The 23,446-nt window shown below is 34.5% G+C and overlaps 1 protein-coding gene across 2 annotated transcripts in view; it reads right to left on the bottom strand.

Moving 5' to 3' along the window:
* The window catches only part of STK3 (serine/threonine kinase 3), a 233,307-nt gene that overhangs the window by 36,644 nt on the left and 173,217 nt on the right, over positions 1-23,446 (bottom strand). For both annotated transcript variants that reach the window (XM_032467980.1, XM_032467979.1), the window contains one exon: positions 21,481-21,656. In XM_032467980.1, coding sequence (XP_032323871.1) covers positions 21,481-21,656 — 176 coding nt within the window. The remainder of the gene's footprint in view (positions 1-21,480; positions 21,657-23,446) is intronic.

Here is a 23,446-nt window from a genome sequence, read left to right as displayed (position 1 = left end):
TAAGCTTTGCACTTCTAGTAACCAATTCAAATTTTCTCCATGAATCAAACCACTAAATTAAACACCTGTTTTCTAAAAGTACCACATTCCTTAACCATAAAGAGAAAAGATCTTCTAAATAAAACTCTTCTTGGATTTCCCATCCTATGGCACCCACTGTGACTAAGCACTGAGGAAACAGATTAAACTAGAGATGTTTTACTTGCCATCTCCAGGATGTGTGAAAATGAAAACAACTGAGACTCAAAACTCTCAAGAGTTATCAGAGTTCTAACCATGAACTTGGGTGTGCAAAGCAACATATTAAATGCTCCCTTTTGAAACAAGAGGAGTATATTTTACTTTTCTATCTGGGATAGAAGATTAGATTCTAATCTTTTTTGGTTTCATATTCAGATGAGCAGTAAATGGGATCATGCTTCTTTATTACAGGGACATGTTTTTGAAGGTCTGTGAATACTTTAATTTAAAAGCCATGGACAGCAAACTAGAGGAGCTCTGACCATGCAAATGTTTTATAAATAGTTCCATGTGCACTCTTCATCTGGAGTCTCACTAGAGATGGATAATGACCTTGTATTTTGTACTCATTTACTGTGAATTTGCCAAACCTTCTGTTTTTAATTACACACTTAATTCACCTAGCATGGTCTAATTACAGAAAACAAAACTTCATTTAAACAAAAGGTGGCCTTGAACTTAATCTATCAAAACACCAGTTAGTTTTAAAAGTTTTCAGTTCTTAATAAACTGCGAAGACATGCAATAGCAATTTTCCAAATGTGATCATATGCTTTTACAGCAACAGATTTACTACATAATCAAACATCTGTAACATACTTTCAAAACTTGATGTGTTGTCTCACTATTAATGCAAATCTACTTAAATTTTGAGATCTAAAAAAATCTTAAAGCCAAAGTATTACACAATAATTTTTAATTATCCAAGATCATTTTGGCCTTGGAATGACAAGTTATCATAATTATGGCTACTTATTTACAAAATGGTCCAGGATTCTGTATATGCTCATCTGTGGAATTTTTCCCAACTCCCTCCAGTATAGAACCCTTCTCCTGTGTGCTACCATTGCACCTTACATATCTCTCAGAGTATTTACAACCCTGAATTGTGATTACTGGCTTAAGTATCTGTCCCCTACTTAGACTGCAAACTTTATGAAAGCAAAGTTTATGCCTTTTATCTCCCAACATGGAGCACAGTGCCTGACACAGAGCAAGTCCTCAATACACGTTTGTTGAATTAATGTATTTACATACAACACTGTAAAACTATCTCAATTTGGGGATGACATGATCTTCTATACAGAAAATTCTAAGGAATCCATCAAAAAGCCAAGAGAACTAATGAATAAAGTTCCACAAGGTTGCAGGATATAAGATCAATATACAAAAATCAATTGCAAATTAGCAACCAGCAAAACAAAAATGAAATTAAGAAAAATAATTTCATTTAAAACAGCACAAACAGAATAAAATATTTAAGAATTTAACAAGTGCAAAACTTATACTATGAAAACTACAAAACATTTCTGAAAGAAATTAAAGAAGACCCAAATAAATGGAAAGACAGTCCATGTTTGTGGGTTGGAAGACAATTTTGTTAAGGTTAAAATACTCAAATTGATCTACAGAATCTAGAGATTTGATGCAATCCCTACCAAATCTCAGCTGACTTCTTTGCGGAAAATGACAAGCTAATCCTAAAATCCATATGAAAATTTATGGAATTCAAAACAGCCAAAACATACAATGGAATATTATTCAGCCTTAGAGAGGAAGGAAATCCTGTCACAAGCTTCAACACAGATGAACCTTGAGGACATCATGTTTAGTGGATAAGCGAGTTATAAAAGATAAATACTGTATGATTGAGGAATTGTCAAACTGTTTTCCAAATAAGTGCAGACTGTCTTCTAGGCTACACTTATATGAGGTATCTAAAGTAGTCAAATTCATAGAAACACAACAAAGTAGGGGCTTTGGTTACCAGGCGCTGAGAAGAGGGGAAAATGTGAGTTGTTTAATGGGCATAGAATTTCAGTTTTGCAAGATGAAAAGAGTTCTGGAGAACGGTTGCATAACAATGTGAATGTACTTAACACTGTGAAACTGTACAGATAAAAATGGCTAAGATGCTATACTTAGTGTTTTTTACCAAGAAAGTTTTTTTTTTAATAGCCAAAACAATCTTGAAAAAGAGCAACAAAGTTGGAAGACACACTTCCTGATTTCAAAACGTACTACAGAGCTATAGTAATCAAGATAGTGTGGTAGTGGCAGGAGGGTAGGCATATCCCTATCAGTGGAATAGAATTGAGAGTCCAAAAATAAATCCCCATATTTACGGTCAACTGATTTTCTAGAAGGGTGCCAAGACAATTTAATGGAGGGAAAGTAGTCTTTTCAACAAATGATGCTGGGACAACTGGATATTGACAAGTGACAGAATGAAGTTGACTCTTACCTCATGCCATATACAAAAATTAACTCAAAATGGGTCAAAGATCTAAATGTAAGAGCTACAACTATAAGACTCCTAGAAGAAAATGTAAGTGTAAATCCCCATGACCTTAATTTAGGCAATAGTTTCTTAGATGCAACATAAAAAGCACAAGCAAGCAAACAAACAAATTGAATTTCATCAAAATAAAACATTTTTGTGCTTCAAAGGACCCCATAAGACAGTGAAAAGACAACCCACAGAATGGGAGAAAATTCTGCAAATCATGTATCTAATAAGCAACTTGATATAGAATATATAAAAAACCTTTACAGCTCAATAAAAATACCAATCACCCAATTAAAAAACCGGCAAAGAATCTGAATATTATTATATTTTTCCAAAGAATATACACAAATGGGAAAGAAGATTATGAAAAGATACTAACATCATTAGTCATTACAGAAATACCAATCAAAAACACAGTGAGATTCCACTCATACCCACTAGGATGGCCATAGTCACCCAAAATATAGATAATAGCAAGTGTTGGTGAGGATGTGGAGAAACTGGAACCCTGATACACTGCTGATGGGAATGAAAAATTGTGCAGCCACAATGAAAAATAGTCTGACCATTCCTCAAAAGATTAAACTTAACACTATCACATGATTCAGCAATTCCATTCCCAAGAGAAATGAAAACATACGTCCATGCAAAAACTTGCACAAAATTGTTCATAGTGGCATTATTCATAATAACTAAAAGGTGGAAACAATCTAAACAACCATCAGTTGATACATGGATAAATAAAATGTGGTATATTCAAACAATGGAATATTATTCAGCTATAAACAGGAATGAAGCGCTGATACACACTTTAACATGGATAAACCTTGAAAACATTACGCTAAGTAAAAGAAACCAGACACGAAAAGCCTCGTGTTACATGATTCCGTTTAGATGAAATGCCCAGAATAGGCAAACCTATAGATTTAGAAGACAGAAAGTAAATTAGTAATTGTTTAGGGGTGGAGGCAGGATAGTGATGGTTAGGGGTGCTAGGTTTTCTTTTGTGGTTGTTAGATGTTCTATTTTTATTTAATTAAAATAAAATTTAATTTTATTACTTTTTTTGGAAAATGTTCTAAGATTGATTGTGATGATGGATACCCAACTCTGTGAATATACTAAACAAATATGCTAAACAAATTTTATACTTCAAATGAGTGAATTGTGAATTGTATATCAATAAAGCTGTCACACACACACACACACACAAACACACACAGAGACAACTTAGAATATTAAATGACCAAAGTATATTTCTGGGGAAGCAGCAAATGATAATGTGAAAGTACAGTTGACCCTTGAACAACACAGGGCTAGGGGTGCCAACACTCCACGCAGCAGAAACCGGTATATCACTTAGAGTAGGCTCTCTGTATCCGGGGTTCCTCTGTAAGTGTTGTTCCACATCTGGGGGTTCAACCAATGGCAGATGATGTATTTGCTATTGAAAAATACTTGGTATAAGTGGACCCACGCAGTTCAAGCCCGTATTTTTCAAGGGTCAACTGTACAAAGCTGCAATGACTGACACAATGCCTTCACACCTAAACTGTTCTATTAAGAATAATGGGAAAAATTACTAAAAATATAAGCGATTTGCTTACACTTTAGATACATTACAACATAGACTCCTAAATGTTCTCCTTTTCAGATAAAAATGTGTCGTTAGTAGTACAGTGATAATAAGTAACCTATTAAGGAGTTTCAGAGTATTTTCAGAGTAAATTTTTCTTAAAAAAGTATTTAGGCAACATTAGAAGGGAAAAACTGTAACAGCTGAATGTTAGAAATGCTCATATAGAAAATGATGGCAGTAACCACAGAAAAGTAGCTATTGAAGAAGAAAAGACTATCTTGAGGGTGATTTCAGCCTAGTAAAACGAAAAACTAGATGTAGGTTCAGTAAAGTGAGAGCTGGGGAACCAAGAGAGAACTCATAAAAGGGGAAGCCTATAAGTTCGCCAAAGATGGGAAGGAACAGAGTTTAGAGCTAAGGTTCAGTAAGTCATAGCAGTGAGAGAGAGCTACCAGCTTAGAATGGAATTTTTTAAAATATATGGGAAAAAATCCTCCTAAACCTTCTTGTTTTCAAATCTCCATGTGAAAATCAAATAGAAACAGGAGTAGAGAAAATGCCTGTTATCAAGTTCTTCTAGTGTGGACAGGGCGGGGGGTGCGGGGGGGTGGGGTGGGACACGACTCTTAAATAACCTGCTAACGAGAAGAAGAGATCCAGGAACTAACTCCCGCGTCCCACTCCGGAGTCACATGTGTCTCTATTGTGCGTGATAAACAGGAGTAGAGGTGCAAACCCCCGCTGTGGCGGGTGCTACACAAAGCATGACACGGCCTTGCCCTTCAAGAGATTTTCTTCATAAATCATTATTCCATGTTACTACAATAATTTTTCTTTATCGCTTCTGGAGGACTAGGAAGGATCTTTTGCACTTAAAGCATTTATGCCCCCCCAAATAAAATTAAATTTTAAAAAAGTTTATGAACATAAACTGCTTGTCAAGATCACCGATGACCTCCTTTGCTGCTAACTGCTCAGTGCTAAACCATCAGTCCTCATCTATCTTGAGCTTTAGCAGAGACTGAACCAGCTGATCACTCCCTCCTCACTTGACTTGCAGGACATATTCCTGGCTGTCTTCCTACCACCCTGATTGTTCCTTCTCAGTCTTTTGCTGGTTCTTCCTCTTCCCAGTCTTTTAACATTTACCACAAAAGCAAGAACACTGGATACTGCTATGGGAAAGGGAGAGGATACACAGGGAGCTTCTAAGAAACTCTAATTTATACTGCTTAACCTAGGTGGTGGGCACTTGGGCATGTGTATAACTATTCTTTAAACTATACACATAATGTTTGGTGAACAAAATTTAAGAATATAAATACAAATGTAAGAATTATAAAAGGTAAAGGCAGAAACAAATACAAATAAAAGCAACTACAGGAATATGAATATAATTTATGTATGTTGTCTTAGGTCAAATATTTTAAAATGTTACACACCTTGACAAAAAGGAGCATAATTTACAGAAAGGGAGTGTATATATTTTCCCTAACTCTTTATGATAAAGATTTTCAAATATCCACAGAAAAGTTAAAATAGAAGTACAATGAGTACATCCATATACCCTCTGCTTAGGTTCAATAATTGGTAACAGTTTACTGTATCTGCTTACTTGCTTTCTACACACATACACATACTTTGTATTTGGAACCACTGGAAAGTATATGCAGAACATCATGGCACTTCACGTCTAAATACTTCAGCATGCATCTCCTGAGAATAGGGACGTTTTCTTACGTTATCACATGCTACTATTGTGCCCAAGAAAATGGATGATAAGTCTATAAAATCACCTAATATCAGGGACCATATATTTTTTGAAGAACAGAAAATCTGAGAAACATACAATAATAAACCTAACTGAAAGGTTGCCCATAATAAATTCACTGAATATTCTGAGAAAATAAATATTTATTTGCTTTAAAAACTCACTAAGTTCACCACCTTTAAATATAAGTTTAAGGATTAAGTTTAACGAGGCCAAGAATGGTGGAGCCAAATTTCCCAACAACCTATACAATTAGCAAATTTTTTCAATAAAAAAATCGCATGTGGTTTGACATTAGAATGGAACACAGGAAATGAGAACTATCCAGGAAAACTTAGGCTGTGTGGTCACTGTAAACAGACAACAAAGAGATCAGAGTGGTTCTGTTACAAGGTAGGTTTAAAAGAGACCATGTAAGGAAGCTGTCTTCCTCAGCTGGAACCAGGAAAAATAAGTGTGAAAACTGAAGCCCCATGCAAGAGGGACTAGGCTCTTGAGGCATAAATATACAAGTATGGCAACTGATTTCCTGTACATATAGTAAATAGATTTCCCTGCCCTAGTATGTAAGGTCCTGAAAAATTCACTTAAAATTGTTACAGTTCAGACTTCAAATTATATCCACGCTGCTTTAAGAAATACTTTATATTATCTATTAATATAGTTGGCAGATTTCTAAGTCACAGAGATATGCTAGTCATTCTGCTATTGTAATCACCTATCTAGTAGAAACGTGGCTCATATTGTGTGATTCCATTTATATAAAATGTCAAGATAGGAAAACCCATAGAGACAGAAAGTAGATTGGTGGTTGCTAGGTATAGAGGGGAGGCGGACACTGTGGGAAAATGAGGGGTGACTGCTAACGAGTACAGGGTTTCTTTTTGGGGTGATGAAAATATTCTAAAATTGATTGTGGTGATAGTTGCACAACTGTCTATATACTAAAAATACCCAAACCCAATCAGTTGTATAGTTCAAATGCGCAAACTGTATAGTATGCAAATTATATCTTAATAAAGTGGTTATAAAACTTTAAAAAATAGTTGTGGCTGATTAAGTTTTAGATTAATTAAAAATAAGACAAATTAGAGAAAATATTATGGGAAAATTAATTTAAAATTCTAACAACTCAGGACTAAGAATTATACCATAATTTGATAGAAATTAATTAAAGTAAGCAGAATTATTGGTACACATATTCTAAAAAGCTTTCCCAATAAACATTTTAGCCATATGGTCTTGATCTCTTTTAAGATGCAAAAAAAAAAAAAAAAAAAAACCCAAAACCGGAAAGGTCAAGTTAAAAATTAATGATGCATTCTTACATGCCTTATAAAATAAGTAAACAAAAGCTCAGGGAAACTGATCTAAAAAAATTAAAAGCTTTCCAAAACTCATCCCAAATTTGTCCAATGAAGTCTTTCCCTAATCATCTACCTTAGGCTTTTTTTTTAAATCTAAGACGTTTGTTTAATGATCTAACCTGTTAGAGATTCAGCGTATGATGAAAGGGAACTCTCAGAAAGTAAAATAATTACAGGAACAAAATGCCTTTCCTTCTCTCCCCTTGAACAAAATACATTTGGACAGGATTAAATGGCAATTTCTTAGGCTGTTCTCTAAGATTTTCCTAAGCACTCTTAAGGTTGACACATCCATGCGAATTTTATTTTACTTTAAAATCTTTTAAAAATAACACAAGTAATTCATGCTCATAATAATTTCAAATAGAGGTATGTGTGTATGTAAAATGTATATTCATGAAAAATCTAGATTAGATTCATAACATTAAAATACTTAGGCTGTTTTATATAAGCTATGTTGTGTGTCTTGTGCCACTTAGACTATTATGCAGGTTGTTAATAGGTTATTAATAGTATTTCTAGAACATGGGAAAATATCAGGTTAACATTGCGGCTATGTTATTCTTTGTATTTTTTGAGACTAGTTGAGATTATATGGTTTACATATAAATTAATATTTAATGTTTTAGTTTTAATTTTTTTCTAGAGTAACATAACAATTAAATCTTCTTTTAAGTTTTTAAAGTTTCATTTACTCAGCAAAAGTATTTTAAGTACCCTCTGTGCACCTTTTCACCTCTCTTTAGAAACTAACTCAGTCAAGGTATCCACATGTAACACATCCCTGTATTGTGATCTGCTCTTCCCACCTTATTCAGAATAAAGAGCATCCTATTTTATCTATTATGGAGCTGTTATGCTTTAGAGTCTAACACAGTCAGCTGCTTTGCCACCCAGTGAAATCAGATGCTTGCAAAATTGAAGCAAACAGCATTTTACCCACCCTCAGCTGCCAACAACTTTATTAAACTTAAAGAATTAAATAATTATAAATGATATATTTTATGTATTTTTACTGTCAGTCTGTTTTATATTTTCTTGTTTATTCAAATGTGAATGCTGTCTGTAAAATACTGGATTTAAATATCTTGTATAAATTATTACTAGTTCAAAAGGATACTAGTTCGTATTATCATCGAGAGGAAGTATGAATAAGTCTTACAACTAGTTTGAATTTATTAACAGTTTTTAAAAATTCCTGATGTTACAGGGGCTAAAAAAGAAAAAAAAAAGGAGGAAAATCTGTGGGTGGAGGTGGGGAGCATAGGGCCCTTTGGCCTGGTAAGAAGTTTCTAATTATTTGCAAACTGATTAAGAAATTGGAAGGAGAAAACCAGCACAAGTAACTGTCTTCTGATACAGACAAAACTTAGACTTGCATATTTGTGGTGTGCCTCTGGATTAGGTAGCAAACTGAACTTGACTGCTGAGTAATACTTCATAGCAGCATAAGAAGATGGCATCTAGTGTCCCTCGTCACCCTTTGCTCATTACAGAGATTCATCATGTATTAGAATGATGAGCGTCCGGACTATTCTTTCATTTTGTCAGTTTTGTCTCTGATGTTTTTATATTTGTGTGTAACTGAACACCATTAATGACAGAATTCATTTCAAAGCCTAGTGCTTTTCCTTTTTAAACCTTTCTTTTGAATTTATTCTAAGTTATCATTTAATAAAATACCTTCATATTGAGCCCTGTAAAATTTCAAAATAGATGTCTTGAAAGTAGAGGACTAGAAATACTAATTAGTACTAATTAAATACTAATTAAAATAAAAATAAGTGAATAAAATCTAGTGAGACAACTGTCTGTTCATATGGGTTGAATCTGATCACTTCAAATGTAGTATCTAGTAATTTAATAATTACACATCTCACAACTTTTAAAATATAACAATGTAAAGATAATTTTAATAATATGAATTAGCTATTGTATATTTTGTACACCTGTGATTATTTTTATCAGCGATGCAAAAAATTAAACTGAATTTCTTTTTATTCTAAAGATCAAAAAGCAACATAAATATGTACATAATCATGCTTAAGTATTTTAGAACATTTTCTCTTAAAGGAAAGCAAATCGATGCCACCCTAAATATAAGAAGCCAAATATATTGTTATATTACATCAGTATGAAATTGAGTAAAAGTATAAACTGGTATGTTTCTTGAATGCCTTCTCTTATACTGTAATTCTTTAAGAGTTTATAATGAATTAAAATAATAGCTTCCTAAACATGATTCAGGGAAATATATAGGTATATAAATACAATCTACTTTCTCCTGGAAATGTATTATCAATCTGAACACAGAATCTAACAGAAAAGACCAATTGTTTTGAAAGTACTTGCTCTGCTGTTAGAAGATGGTTTCATTTGATACTTACTTTAAATCCATGTTTGATAACTCTCTCTCCTTATTTCAAAGCTCTTTCTGGGTGATCTCATGTATTTTTTCTAAACCAAATATTCCCAAATCCACAACTTCATTCTGTATTTTCAACTACCTAGTGGATTTGCATGTCTTCCAGACATGACAAATTTAATACATCTAATTAGCTCACCCTCCACACCCAACCTCCAAAACCTGTTCTTCCCTCCTTTTCTGTTCTGTATCTCAAACAGATACAGATGGCAACACCATCAATCAGAAAACTTCTTTATTCTAATCACCTACACACAACTGGTTATCAAATCCAGATGATTCTTAGATTATTTCTTAGATTAGATTAGATTAGATTCTTAGATTATTTCTTAAATCTACTCTCTCTTCTTTAATTTCATGATCTTTGTCTTAATCCACTTCGACAATTTCAACAGCCTTTAATCCAGTCCTCCTAGGGCTTCAGTCTACCCAGTTCCTGTCTGTGCTTCACCCTGACACTAAAAAAGAAATCTGATAAGAGTTAACTTTCTTGATAAGAACTCTGCACTGCCCACAGGATTAAGGCTAAATACATGCTAGAAGCCCCAGCTTGGCAGTTAAGGCCTTTAAGGTCACTCCCAAATCATACCCAGTTATACTCTGTTCAGTAGGCACTGTCTGCTTTAGGACCTGTTCTCTGGCCCAGCTGAAGTGTGCAGAAAAGCATTCTGTGTTGCTGGCTAAGCCAGCTCACTTTTGGCTTATTCACTGCACCTTTGCCTGCACCATGTGTGAAACCCTACTTTATTCACTGGTCTTCATCAGTTTTGCCTCTGCCCCCCCAGTTTGGGTTCAGTGCCATGATTGACCCATCTCATATTTTTCTTGATTTCAGGCTCAAGCTAATCTCTTTACTGAAGGCTTAATAATACTGTAATTGTTAAGTAGCACAGGGAAAACTCTAAAGTCATACTTCCTGGGTTCATATTTTGGCTCTGTCACCTAGAAGCTATGTGACTCTAATCTTCCTCAGTTGTTCAAAAAAAAAAAAAAAAAAAGAGTGGGGGAGGGATAACAACAGTATCTTCCACAAAGGACCATTTTCAGGAGAGTGCTTTGAAACTTACTCAGCACACAATAAACTCTCAGTATTTATTAGCTATTATTTCTACTAATCATTAGCCAGAAGCAAAAGAACAGGGAAAATTCTGAGCAGCAAAATTATACATGTAGACAAAGCTGCACATACCACTTTGAACTTAAAGAACCGGTTAGTTAGAAAAACAATTTCAGATGCTCAGATTTTACACTTAATGCAGCAACCTACCATGAGTCACAGCAAAATGTGGCATAGCACCCACATGAATGGAAGCCTGAGAGCTCTGATGTGGAGTCAAGAGAAAAAAAAAAGCATAAGTGATTACAGAAGAGGAAGAAATTCTTATAGGTGAGGGCAACTGGTGTCAAATACAGAAAGAAGCTCAAAGATTCTAAGGTCTAAGTTCTGAAAAATACTTAAAAAAATGACAACAAAGAAGGTGACATGTTAGCATATGTAAAAAGCTGCTGTTAAATGATGACTACTAAACTGGTAAGGGTTGGATAATTTATTAATTTCAGCTTTTTAAAGATTATTTTTCTGGAAGACTATACCTATAATTCTATAATAAAGGAAAATGGAAAAGTAGAATTTGTTTGCAGGTATTAGTTGTAATTCACTGATTTCTGCAAATCAAGGGGGAACTTAACTGTATCTTGTTTCTATTGTGCCTCATAAGATTTGCTAAGGAAAAGTCTCTCAATGTTCATAGTCCGGGTAAGAATGACTAAATGTTTAAAATCAAAGTAAGGAGTTTTGCGCCATCACTGAAGTTCTAATGAGTTAAAAACAGTAAACTTCTTTTCATCAAATATAATCACGAAAATGACTATCTGGTTTAGATCTTTCTTCCATTAGCAACGATAACCCACAACTGACTACTCATTTCATGTGACTAGTTAGTAAAAGACTGCATGGTTATTAGCTTTTTAAATATTTAAATATTTGTAATCTTGACTTTGGATAACTTAATTTGCATTCTCATAGTAAGACAAAGCTAAAAACTAAATTGAAGGCCTGTGGAATTAGAACTTGATACTCTAATCCAGGTTACTGAGTCCTTTATAAGACACCTTTGTAAAGAACAGCTTTAATTACATCAGTATACTGAAAATCAAATTTAACACCCACCATTATTTAATTCATGAAGGAAAAAAATTCTTTTGTTAAGTACCATGAAAATATGTCTTAAAGCAATATAATTAAGATATCTCTGTTCCAAAATTCTTTTATCTGCTACTGTATGTTAGTTTGACACCCTCTTTCACTTATCTCTGTAAGATCTGTCTATATTTCTGTGAAGATGTTTCTACTATTGAAGGACAAAATTACAAAACAAAATTAGTTTGGTTTTGAACCAACATAACTAGGTTTTTGATTTTTAAAAAGCTGTTATTCAGCAATTTTCCAATAAAGACACGCAAGTGGCCAATAGGCACAAGAAAAAATGCTCAAATATCCTAAGTGTCAGAGAAATGCAAATTAAAACAATGAAGTATCACTCCATACCAGTAAGAATGGTCATCATTAAAATGTCCACAAACAATAAATGCTGGAGAGGGTGTGGAGAAAAGGGAACCCTCCTATACTGTTGGTGGGAATGGAGTTTGGTGCAGCCATTATGGAAAACAGTACGGAGATTCCTGAAAATAGACTTACCATATGACCCAGCAATTCCACTCCTATGCATATATCTGGAGGGAACTCTGATTTGAAAAGATGTATGCACCCCAATGTTCATAGCAGCACTATTTACAACAGCCAAGACATAGAAACAACCTAAATGTCCATCAACAGATGACTGGATAAAGAAGTTGTGTACACATACACACACACAATGGAATACTACTCAGCCGTACAAAGAATACAATAATGCCATTTGCAGCAACATGGATGGACCTGGAGATTGTCATTCTAAGTGAAGTAAGCCAGAAGGAGAAAGAAAAATACCATATGATATCACTTATATGTGGAATCTAAAAAAGAAAACACAAATGAACTTATTTACAAAATAGAAACAGACTCACAGACATAGAAAACAAACTAATGGTTACCAGGGGGGATGGGGGTGGGAAGGGATAAACTGGGAGTTCAAGATTTTCAGATACTAACTACTATATATAAAATAGATAAACAACAAGTTTCTTCCGTATAGCACAGGGAACTATATTCAATATCTTGTAGTAACCTATAATGAAAAACAGTATGAAAAGGAATATATGTCTGTATATGTATGACTGAAACATTATGCGGTACACCAGAAATTGACACAACATTATAAACTGACTACACTTTAAAAATAAATTTTAAAAAGCTGTCATTTACTGGAATGTCTTCCATCCCAATGAAAGCGAGAGGTAGAATGGGAAAAGGTTGCCAACCTAACGTCAGGACAGGAGAGAAAGGTACACTAGTTTAAACAGGCCAAAAGAACTGTGTACTTCTAACTGTGAGAGTTATATATTGCTTACTGACTATACATTCAAAATGAGGTTATGAACAAAAAGTGCATATAGTCAAAATAACTTCCTCAGACATCAACATTAGACGTAAATTATGCCTGGAGTATAATACCTTTGTTTTAAAATGTAAAGCAGCCAATTTTTCAACACAATCTTCTAGATAAATGACATTTTAAAAAGAATAAATTACTGTGAGGAAAGTTTATGCTTTTTAGGACTCTTTTTGGTAAGCCATTTTTCTTCTTGCCATGTGCTTTAAACATCTTAATAAATTCCAACACGGTGACAAGAACCCACAGACTGCATCTGTGCTTTCTATCTTAATTAATCCAATAAGCACAGGCCTGTACACTATAATTTGTAAAGGAAATGATGATGTAGTGAGTTTTAACTTAAGGCATTAATTACATAAATAAGCAGAATTAGCTTAATGTTTCAGTAGACCCTGCCTAGATACAACCATCAAATAAAAATTTCTGAAATTATGGAAGGCTTTAACAGCATATTTAGGAACAAGAAAGCAAAATGCTCATTCTACACTAGGTAGCCAAATGAATTAAACTATACTGAGAAAAAAACAGTGTGGCAGTTTGGAGACACTAAAGTTTCTGCTGTCTTTAACTACTATAGAATCAATTAAATGCAGTTTAGTTGCCAGTGACTATTAACTTCTTCTACTTGCATATAAACATTTATCTTTGAAGAAGGTCACTCTCCTTTCAAAACAGAGGTTATGACTGTCTTAAATGCCTCAGTAGATTGATGGTCAAAATCTTACAAAAATCTACATGGCCCTAGACAATCACATGCTACAACTGTGCATACGCCACACCATCTGTTGGACACAACTGCCAGCACAGATTTCGTGAGCTGGCAAAGGACGGCAAGTGTCAAGAATTCTGCAAGCATTTCAAAGTGCAGGGTTCTCATTAACTTTAATTTCCTGTTGGCTCTATAAGGAAAGAGTGAGTAGTGGAAGCACAATGTGCCACATACGCTCGAGTTCATGCCACATGTACACCTGTAATCATAAACTCTGATCCAGGGCTCTCCACTAAAGCATTTGAGATTTAAGATTTTGTGTTTATTTCTTCTTTACCCTAGAAGAAATAAATCTGAAATATCTACAGTTATCTTTTCATACTTTGTTAATACTCTTGCAAACATCTGGAAATACTTGACAACAATCATTTAATTAATGCAAAGTTAATCGATGACAATATGCTTAAATACTTCACTCAACTGAAGTGGTTTCCTCAGTGCACACAACTGGAGACTGAAGAGAACAAGAAGTTCTTTGACTAAGGAATACCAACATGGGAAACTTTTAGCCAACATCTCCTTAAAGAGCAAAAAGTATTACCTATACTTAAATAGAGAGAGGAGATGGCAGCATACTGCCACGCCGGTGAAAACCGGCAGATGCTGCCGCCTTAAGTTTTTACCTCCAGGCTTCCTACAGGGCTGCCGCTGCTGAGGGCTTTGCAAAGGGCTGGCACTGCTGCCAGCGTTGGCGTGGGCTCTATGCTCCACCACTGTCTCCACTTTATCACCCTCCACAGCCGCTGGCTGCCTTATCTAAGAGGGTGAAAAGATCCTGAGAAAGAAACAGTTCCCCAGAACAAGCGATGATTCCTCAAACGCCCCCTGTGGCGCCAGCAGCAGGGCTGGTACTTTCTCCAGGTTTACTGCTTTCTGCATTTTGCAGCAGTGAGGTTTTTTGTTTTCTTGTGGGTTTTTTCCCCCTATAACTACACTGATTTGCCAATCCAGAGTCAGAGGTAGAATTGTAAAAAACTCAGGAAAGTCCAAGGCAAACAGACACTTGAAGGAGAGGACATTTTTTCCCTCTGCCACAATTATTGAGACTGTGTCTCCAGTGCTGCCCTGGAGGATTTTTGTGTCCCTTAGCTCAAGAGAACAACACAAATTGAATAAACATTTAAGAATCATAGCAATCAAAAATGTTAACTTAAAATTCAGTTTGAGTCAAAAACAAAAAAAATAATTGATTTACCTAATTCCTCTTATAACTAGTAATTATTGTCAATCCACTTTCTTTTTTTAAATTTGGAACCAATATGGTGCGTTAACAGATGGCTTTTAACATTTTTGTTCTTATTCCAAAATCTTTATGTTACCCAAAATATATCTATTTAAGTATGAATGATACTGTAATTTCTGCAAAACATGATCTACATGCTCTCACGTAACACTAAACAATCTGGATGCTAAGGCTGTTTGGAAATAATTCTAACAAAAACTGAAACATTAGACTAGTGCTATAATAAACAGACTTGCCTTTTACATTTGTTTTAGAAACCACAGGCACACCCTAAAACAGAACTTTTTTAGTAGGATTAAAATAATTGGTTCAATTAGCCCAAGTATATTTTACCCTATCTTTATACAACCCCCAAGATGGTGAAATCACAAATTAATTCTCTTATCATCTCACTGCATCCAGGAACATAACATGAAACAACCAGTTCATAGAAAATCCAAAAGACAAATGCTAAAGAAAATACACAAATTACGTTGCACATAGGCCTTAAGACAAAGAATGCTTCCTCCTCAGCACATCTGTCTAGCAGGTGTCTCTCTGAGTAAGTTTTGTCCGTTAGGAATCTGCTCTGAATACTACAAAGGACAACGAAGTAGTCTCTTTCATTTTTCTTCCTTGAAACCTCTTTTCCTCAAGGCAGAAAGAAAAGCCTTCTATGTCCTGGAAATGTGGTCAAAGCAACTTCGGGTTGTTTTAAGCAACTTCTATTTAATAGACATAGGAATCACATAAAGTCCAGTTCTTTCGGAAGGTACCCTTGAGATACGTCATAAAGAGGGAAGATAAACATGTAAGCCTTAGCACACTTTCTACTTTGATGAGTCACATTTTTAACATTCTCTACCTAATGTATGATGGAACGAATAAGACCAGATTTCCCTTATCACTACCAGCTGGTGTCTTAAGTGGAAATCTGTCTCTGCTTTTAGTCCATTTCCTTACTTTGTAAGCAAAGTATTCCATCAAATCCTTTACACTTTGCCCCACCTCTGCTTCCTCTTTTCCTACTCTCGTTCAGCCCCTCTTACATACTTTTCTTTGTCTTTTACGACACTCAGTACTACTCTTAGCAATTCACCTCCTGGCAATCCTTCCTTTATTCATCTCTTATTTATTCCCATTTACATTCCCTCAGGAGCTATTACAAACATTTCCCCCTTTCCTCAAAATGATCAGAGGGTTGAGCAGTTGCAGATGACAGGTGCAGTAGTGTTGGGGAAGGAAGAACTCCTGCTCTAGTTACTCCATCTCTCTTCCCTTTTAAGGCTACATACCCTGTATAAGTCAGAAGAGAAATAATTCTGCAAAAATTAAATCCAGTCATATGATCTCTTGGAGCCTCTTTCCAACTGTGAGGACATTTTCCTGTATCTTTTTAAACTTCACCTTCTATTATTTAGCTCATCTTAACTTGAATGGTAAGATCTAGTAAGTAAGCTATTTTTGTTAATTAACCTTTTCTAGTCTTTTCTCCTACACCTATCCCTGTTTTTGTTGTTTGTTTCTTTTCATTACTTTATTATTTCAAGTCTGTTTCACATAATTGATTTCTTCTTCCTATCAATCAGTCCTGCATGCTACCATCAAGATGCATATTCTTAAAACACTTTTCATCATGTCATTCTCCAATTTTAAAACCCTCAGTGGATTTCCACTGTATAGGAAATAAAATTTCAGACTTCGTAATCTTACACCAAAGGCTTCCACCATCTGACCCGGACCTCACTTTCCATTTTACCTCCCATATTATTCCAAATGAACTTGAAGGTCTCCACTTCACTGCCATTCAATATATTTTGTGGTTTCCTACCGCTAAGCTTTTTATTACACACATCATTCTTTGTACCGTCTGCCTTCCCTCCTTCTGCTATCCATCTTTCAGTGCTTAGACAGTCCCCCTCTGCTGAATAATTTCATAAACTACTCCAACCTTTACTGGGTCTCCCTCTTATGCAAAATTGCAGGACATCCAAATTATTGGTCTGGATAACAATTTAGCACTTTAGTAATGTATAGCTTGTCTTAATATGTGTGTGTATATATATATGTATGTATATATATATGTGTGTGTGTGTGTGTGTGTGTATATATATATGTATGTGTGTATGTATGTGTATATATATATATATATATTTTTTTTTTTTACCCACAGGGCCTAACACAATCCAAAGCAGAATAATATAACGTCTGTTAAATTAGTTTAATGTTTTCTAGCAAATTTTGGAATTTCCAGATAGAGGGACTCCAAAATCTATGATGGGCTGAAAATATTACCAAAAGTTTACTTATAAGAGCCAGCCACTAGAAAAATTGATGCTCTGACTTACAAAACTAGAATAAGCTTAAAAGGGACAGTAGAAGGCTACCTGTCAAAAGGTGTGTGTGTGAAAGTATTTTAAAAGTAGGGTACTGAAATGGCCCTTATCAAAATCACTAATGACCTCCAATTTCCTAAATTCATCATTCTAAATCTCTTGAATTTTAATTACGACAATTTCTAGTAGATTATTTGCAAAGATGACTGCAACAATTCTGTTCATCCCAAAGGACCCTCTGCAATGTGACCTTGCTGTTCTTCCCATCATGAGGTAAAATCTCCTTTCATACCCTTTGAATTTGGATTGGCCTTGTGACGTATTTTGACTAACAGAATATGGTAAAAATGACACTATGTGAATTTTTTTCCCTCTTACTGTTTTTTTTTTATTGCAGTATTATACACAACTTAAAATTCTCCATTTTAACCATTTTTAAGTGTACAGTTCAGTAGGACAAGTACATTTATACTGTTATGCAACCATCACGACCATCCATCCCCAAGACTTTTTTCATCTTACAAAACTGAAGTTCTGAACCAAAAAACCCCCTCTCTTTCCCTTCCCCAGTACTGGGCAACTACCATTCTACTTTCTGTTTCTATGAATTTGACTACTCTAGGAGCTGCATATAAGTGGAATCACACAGTATTTGTCCTTTTGTGATTGGCTATTTTACTTAGCATATTATCTTCAAAGTTTATCCATGTTATGGCTTATGTCAAAATTTCCTTCCTTTTTAGGCTGAATAATATTCCATCGTATGCATATCTATTCATCCATCAATGGACACTTGGACTTTTTTCTGCCTTGTGGCAACTATGAATAATGTTGTTATGAACACGGATGTATAAACATCTGTTAAAGTCTCTGCCTTCACTCATTTCTTTTGAGTATACACCCAAAAATGGAACTGCTGGATCACATGGTAATCTATGTTTAATTTTACTTGAAGAATGCCATACTGTTCTCCATAGGTGTACCATCTGATATTCCCACCTGCAGTGCACAAGAAAAGGTTCCAATTCCTCCACGTCCTCATGAACACTTGTTATTTCCTCTGTGTGTATGTATGTGTGCGTTTATAGGATGGGTGTAAAGGGGCATCTTGTGGTTCTGATTTGTGTTTCCCTAATGATTAGTGATACTGAGTATCTTTTCACTTGTTTGTTAACCATCTGGAGAAGTATTTATCTGAGTACTTTGACCATTTTAAAATTGAGTTGCTTAGGGGTGGGGGATACAGCTCGGTTGGTAGAACGTACGTTGAGCATGCACGAGGCACTTGGTTCAATTTCCAGTACCTCCCTTTGAAAAAGAAAAAGAAAAAAAAAAGGAACCAAAACTAAAATTGAGTTGATCAGTTTTTTGTTAAGTTACAGGAGTTCTTTATATATCCCAGATGTTAAACCCTTATCAGATATATGATTTTAAAAGGTTTTCTCCCATTCTGTGGGTAGACTTTCACTCTGCTGACAATGTACTTCGATGCACAAAAATTTAATTTTTATACTGTCCAACTTATCTATCTTTTCTTTTGTTGCCTTTTCTTTTGGTGTCATATCTAAGAAATAACCGCCAAATCCAACATCATAAAGCTTTTCCCCTATGTTTTTTCTAGAAGTTTTATAGTTATAGTTCTTATGTTTATCTGGATCCTTGATTCATTGAGTTAACTTTTGTATATGGGATAAGGTAAGGGCCCAACTTCATCCTTTTGCCTGTAGCTATCCAGTTTTTCCAGCATCATTTGTTGACAAGACTATCCTTTCCTCACTGAATGGTCTTAGTGCCCTTGCTGAAAGTTATCTGACTGTGTATGTGAGGGCTTCTATCTGGGCTTCCTATTCTACACCATCTGTCTGTCTGTTTTGATTACTGTAGCTTTATAGTAAGTTTTGAAATCAGGAAATATGAGACCTCCAATTTTGTTTCTCTTTTCCAGGGTTGTTTTCACTATTCCAGTCCCTCGAAATTCCACATAAATTTTAGATGGATTTTTCTATTTCTATAAAAAACACTACTGGGATTCTGACAGAGATTACACTGAATCTGTAGACTGCTTTGGACAATACTGACATCCTAACAATATTGTCTTCCAATCAGTGAACATGAGATGTCTTTCCACATATTGGTGTCTTTCATTTCTTTCAGCAATGTTTTATAGTTTTCAGTGTACAAGTCTTCTACCCCCTTGGTTAAAATCATTCCTAAGCATCCATTCTTTCTGATGCTATTGTAAATGGATTCTAAGCATAGGTCTCAAAAGGCCTTGCAACTTCTATCATTTCTTGGAAGACAGCTACCAAGACAAAAAAACTCCAGGCTTGCCTGTTAGGCTCATATGGCCTAGCCAACTGTTAGCACAACTGCCAGACACATAAGTAATTTTGGAGAGATTATTCAGCTCCAGTCAAGCTGCTAGATGATTATAGCCACTTGCAAGACTTCCACGCCAGACTAGCAGAAGAACCACCCAGCTGAACCTAGTTACACTGCTTACCCACAAAATTGTGAGCAAATAAAAGTTATTTTAAGCCACGAAACTTTCAGGGTGGTAGCAAAGACTAACTGAAACAGAATTAAATCATTTTATTTATTTCTTAACTATGGTAATTTATTCATTACTTTGTAGCTCATTTCAAGCTGTTTCCTATTAGGATTTATTCCAACTGAGAGAAGACAGGGTTCTTTGATGCCAAGTACTCTACATTATTCATGTTCATGAATGATTTAAAGCTTCAATGTCAGCATTCTAAATAATTTCTATTTTTTAAAAAGGAGATAGTATAAAATGAAATCTTACTAGAACTAAAGAATTACAGATTCTATTTTTCTAATTTCTAATTTCAAAACTGACAAAATAGTCAGGAGATAGTACAATTAATGTTTTCAGACTAACCTGAGCCATTGCTAATATTTGCTAGCAGTAAGTACTATATTTATTGAGAATAGATTTGAAACTTTATTACCTAATTATTAAAAACTTAATCACAGTATTTAGGAGAAAAGTATTTAACATTAAAAACATTCATAACACCAAATCATTTAGAGGCATGGTGACTAAGCAAAATGGCTTAATATTACCTAAAATTTTTAAAGATATAGATATATCTGAAATTTTATTTACTTATACATAAATATATTTAGTAAAAAATACAGCTATATAGGATTATAGTTATTTTATGCAAAAAGCCTTACAGAATAATATGCAAAAGTAAATGCTATTCACTACCTACTAAAGCAAAAATTTACTCCGTAAGATTTCTACTCCATTAAAGAACTCATTTTTCTCTGAAGTTATGGAAATAGTTGTTTTAGAATTATCTGTACTGTATACATTCTTTTAAAGAAATAAATAATAAGGAGCAGAGCAAAAGAAATAAAGAGAAAATGTTAATAAGAGGTGATAAGGCACAGTTTTATACTAAAGTTTATATTCCTAACTAGACATAGAATAGGACAATTATTTCTGACAACCAAGTGAAATTAATACTTAAGTAGAAATTATTACAGTTAACTTTCAAAGCTGAGGCAAATTTCTCAAAGTCTATGTCATAAATAACTTTGCATCATTTGTTTAGGAAACTTAATTTACTGACTGTAAAAAGTATCTCATATTTACATTATTAAAAACATCTTTGGAAATAGTTTGTCACTTTAGTTTTAAAGAGTCCTAAGTATTTCTCTAAATTTGGGCTATAATTTATTTAAACAAAAGCAATTATTTATATTTCTCTGCAAGTACATTTCTACAAGCAAACTACGGTTTCACCGTTCCCCTACCCACACATATGGCAATATACTGAATGTTAATATACAGTCTATACTTTTATATGTACACACATATATACACACAACCTATGCTTCTCAATGTGATGACAAAATAAAGGAGAAAATAAATGGGGAGAATTAAAATGTACTTACAAAGTCAAAGTCTCCATCTTGAGGAACTTTCCAGTTATCAGGAAAAACATTTTTAGACATAGGGAAGGGTTCGTGCCTGTTCTGATTACAGTTTTCATGGCTCTTATTCTTGAAGTCCTGTTTATCAAAGTAGTCCATGAAAGACGGTCTTTGTACTTGTGGTGAAGTTGCATTTCCTTAGGTAAACAAAGAACATAAGGAGGACATAAGTTGTTACACTTAAAGAACTACGATTTTTGTCAAAGTATGATTTTTTTAATTAATCAGTATGACAAATTTGCACTGGTCAGATTGAAGGCCAACACAGTCAATTTAATGAAGAATAAAGTAAAGTAAAATAAGAATGAAAAAACAAAAATATCCAAGCTGTACGAAAACTCAACGAATGACTAGGCAAAGATCCATAAGAGTCTTAGATGTAAAAACATTCCAGAACTTTGGCAGAATCTTTATCATAATTTGATTAAAAATCATTTCAAGTGTATTTGAAATCTGTCAGAGAAAGTAAAAAATTTAGACCTAAGTGTTTTTTTTTTTTTTAACATTTAAGCCTACATTGTTACTGTTACTGTGCACCACTGTCAGCTGTAAGAAGTTGTAAGAACTTACCCAGGTTCCTCTGTATCTCTTTGACTGCTTCCTCACAGTCTTTCCAACTGATTCTACCTCCTCCTCAACTCCCATGGTTTCGCCTGTCATATTTGTATCTGTCACTCCTAACTCTATTTCTCTAGAACAGACCTTGCTCCTGGGTTCTGTGTCTGACTTTCCCATTGCAACTACTGCACCTAAGGTGAGTTGGAGTTACTCTGAACTCACCAGTTCTAAAGCTAAATTCAAGATCCTTCTCTTCAAGCCTTCTGCTTCTCCAGTTGCTTTTTGACTGCTAAAGTCAACATTATTTACTCAATCCCCAAAGTGGTCAAGTTGAGAATTAACCCAGGCTGTCTTTTCCCATCAAACCAAACTGATGCTACTTTTCTATCCATCACTGCTACTGCCTTCATTTAGCTTCTTACCATTTCTTGTCTGGGCCTCGGCAGCACCCTCCAACGTATCTCCCTGCTACATCTCAATTTTTTATTTTCATCATACTGACAACATAGTGACCTAACTGCAAATCAAACCATGTTTTTCTTCTATTTAGAATCTTTTGATGGCTTCTGACTTTCTATACTGAATGAGTAAAGTAGAAAATAAACATTTGGAACAACTAGATTTTTCCCATGATTTTCACAGTGGATTCCTTAAACCCTAGAGTTTCAAAAAAAAAAAAAAGGTCCCAAGAGACCACCACAAAGACATATCCCTATATAGTTCTCCAGACAGTAAGTTACCTACTTTCTTAAAAATATCCTGTGATAGAAATATAAGTCCCCACAACAAAGTCTGTTGGGCAACTCTTAGTTACAAAAATCATTTTTTAAACGTGAACTTGAAATCTGTCCTACTGTAATTTACACTCATGTTCCAAATAAATTCCTCTTTCATGTATCAGCCCCTCAAACATCTGAAGACAGCTATGGCTTCTGTTTTGGTAATCTTCATCAGGTGAAAACATTACCAGCTCCTTTCATAGAACATGTTTTTCAGACTCATCATCATCTAGTTTACTTGCCTGTGAAGACATTCCAGTCTCTCCACGATCCTCTAAAATCAGACATAATACTACTAATAGTGACCTGGCCAATCTAGAATGCATTTGTAATAGTACCAATGCAGCTTAAAACTATAGTTAGTATTATGACAACCAAGTAACACCATTGGCTTGGGATGAATTATCAGGTAATTTTAGTCAAATGAATACAACGCTAAAATACTTACTTTTACATTTTCATTCTCAAGCAGAGGATGTAGGAAGAGGTAGGAGCAGGAACCTTCAGTTTTACTATGCACACTTCCATTTGAAACTTGAAATCCACTATTATATAGTGGTTTAATTTTCACTAACATTTCAGATATATTA

This window comes from Camelus ferus, chromosome 25 (genome assembly GCF_009834535.1).
Source record: "Camelus ferus isolate YT-003-E chromosome 25, BCGSAC_Cfer_1.0, whole genome shotgun sequence".
Lineage (NCBI taxonomy): Eukaryota > Metazoa > Chordata > Mammalia > Artiodactyla > Camelidae > Camelus > Camelus ferus.
This window is presented reverse-complemented; position numbering and strand designations above follow the sequence as displayed.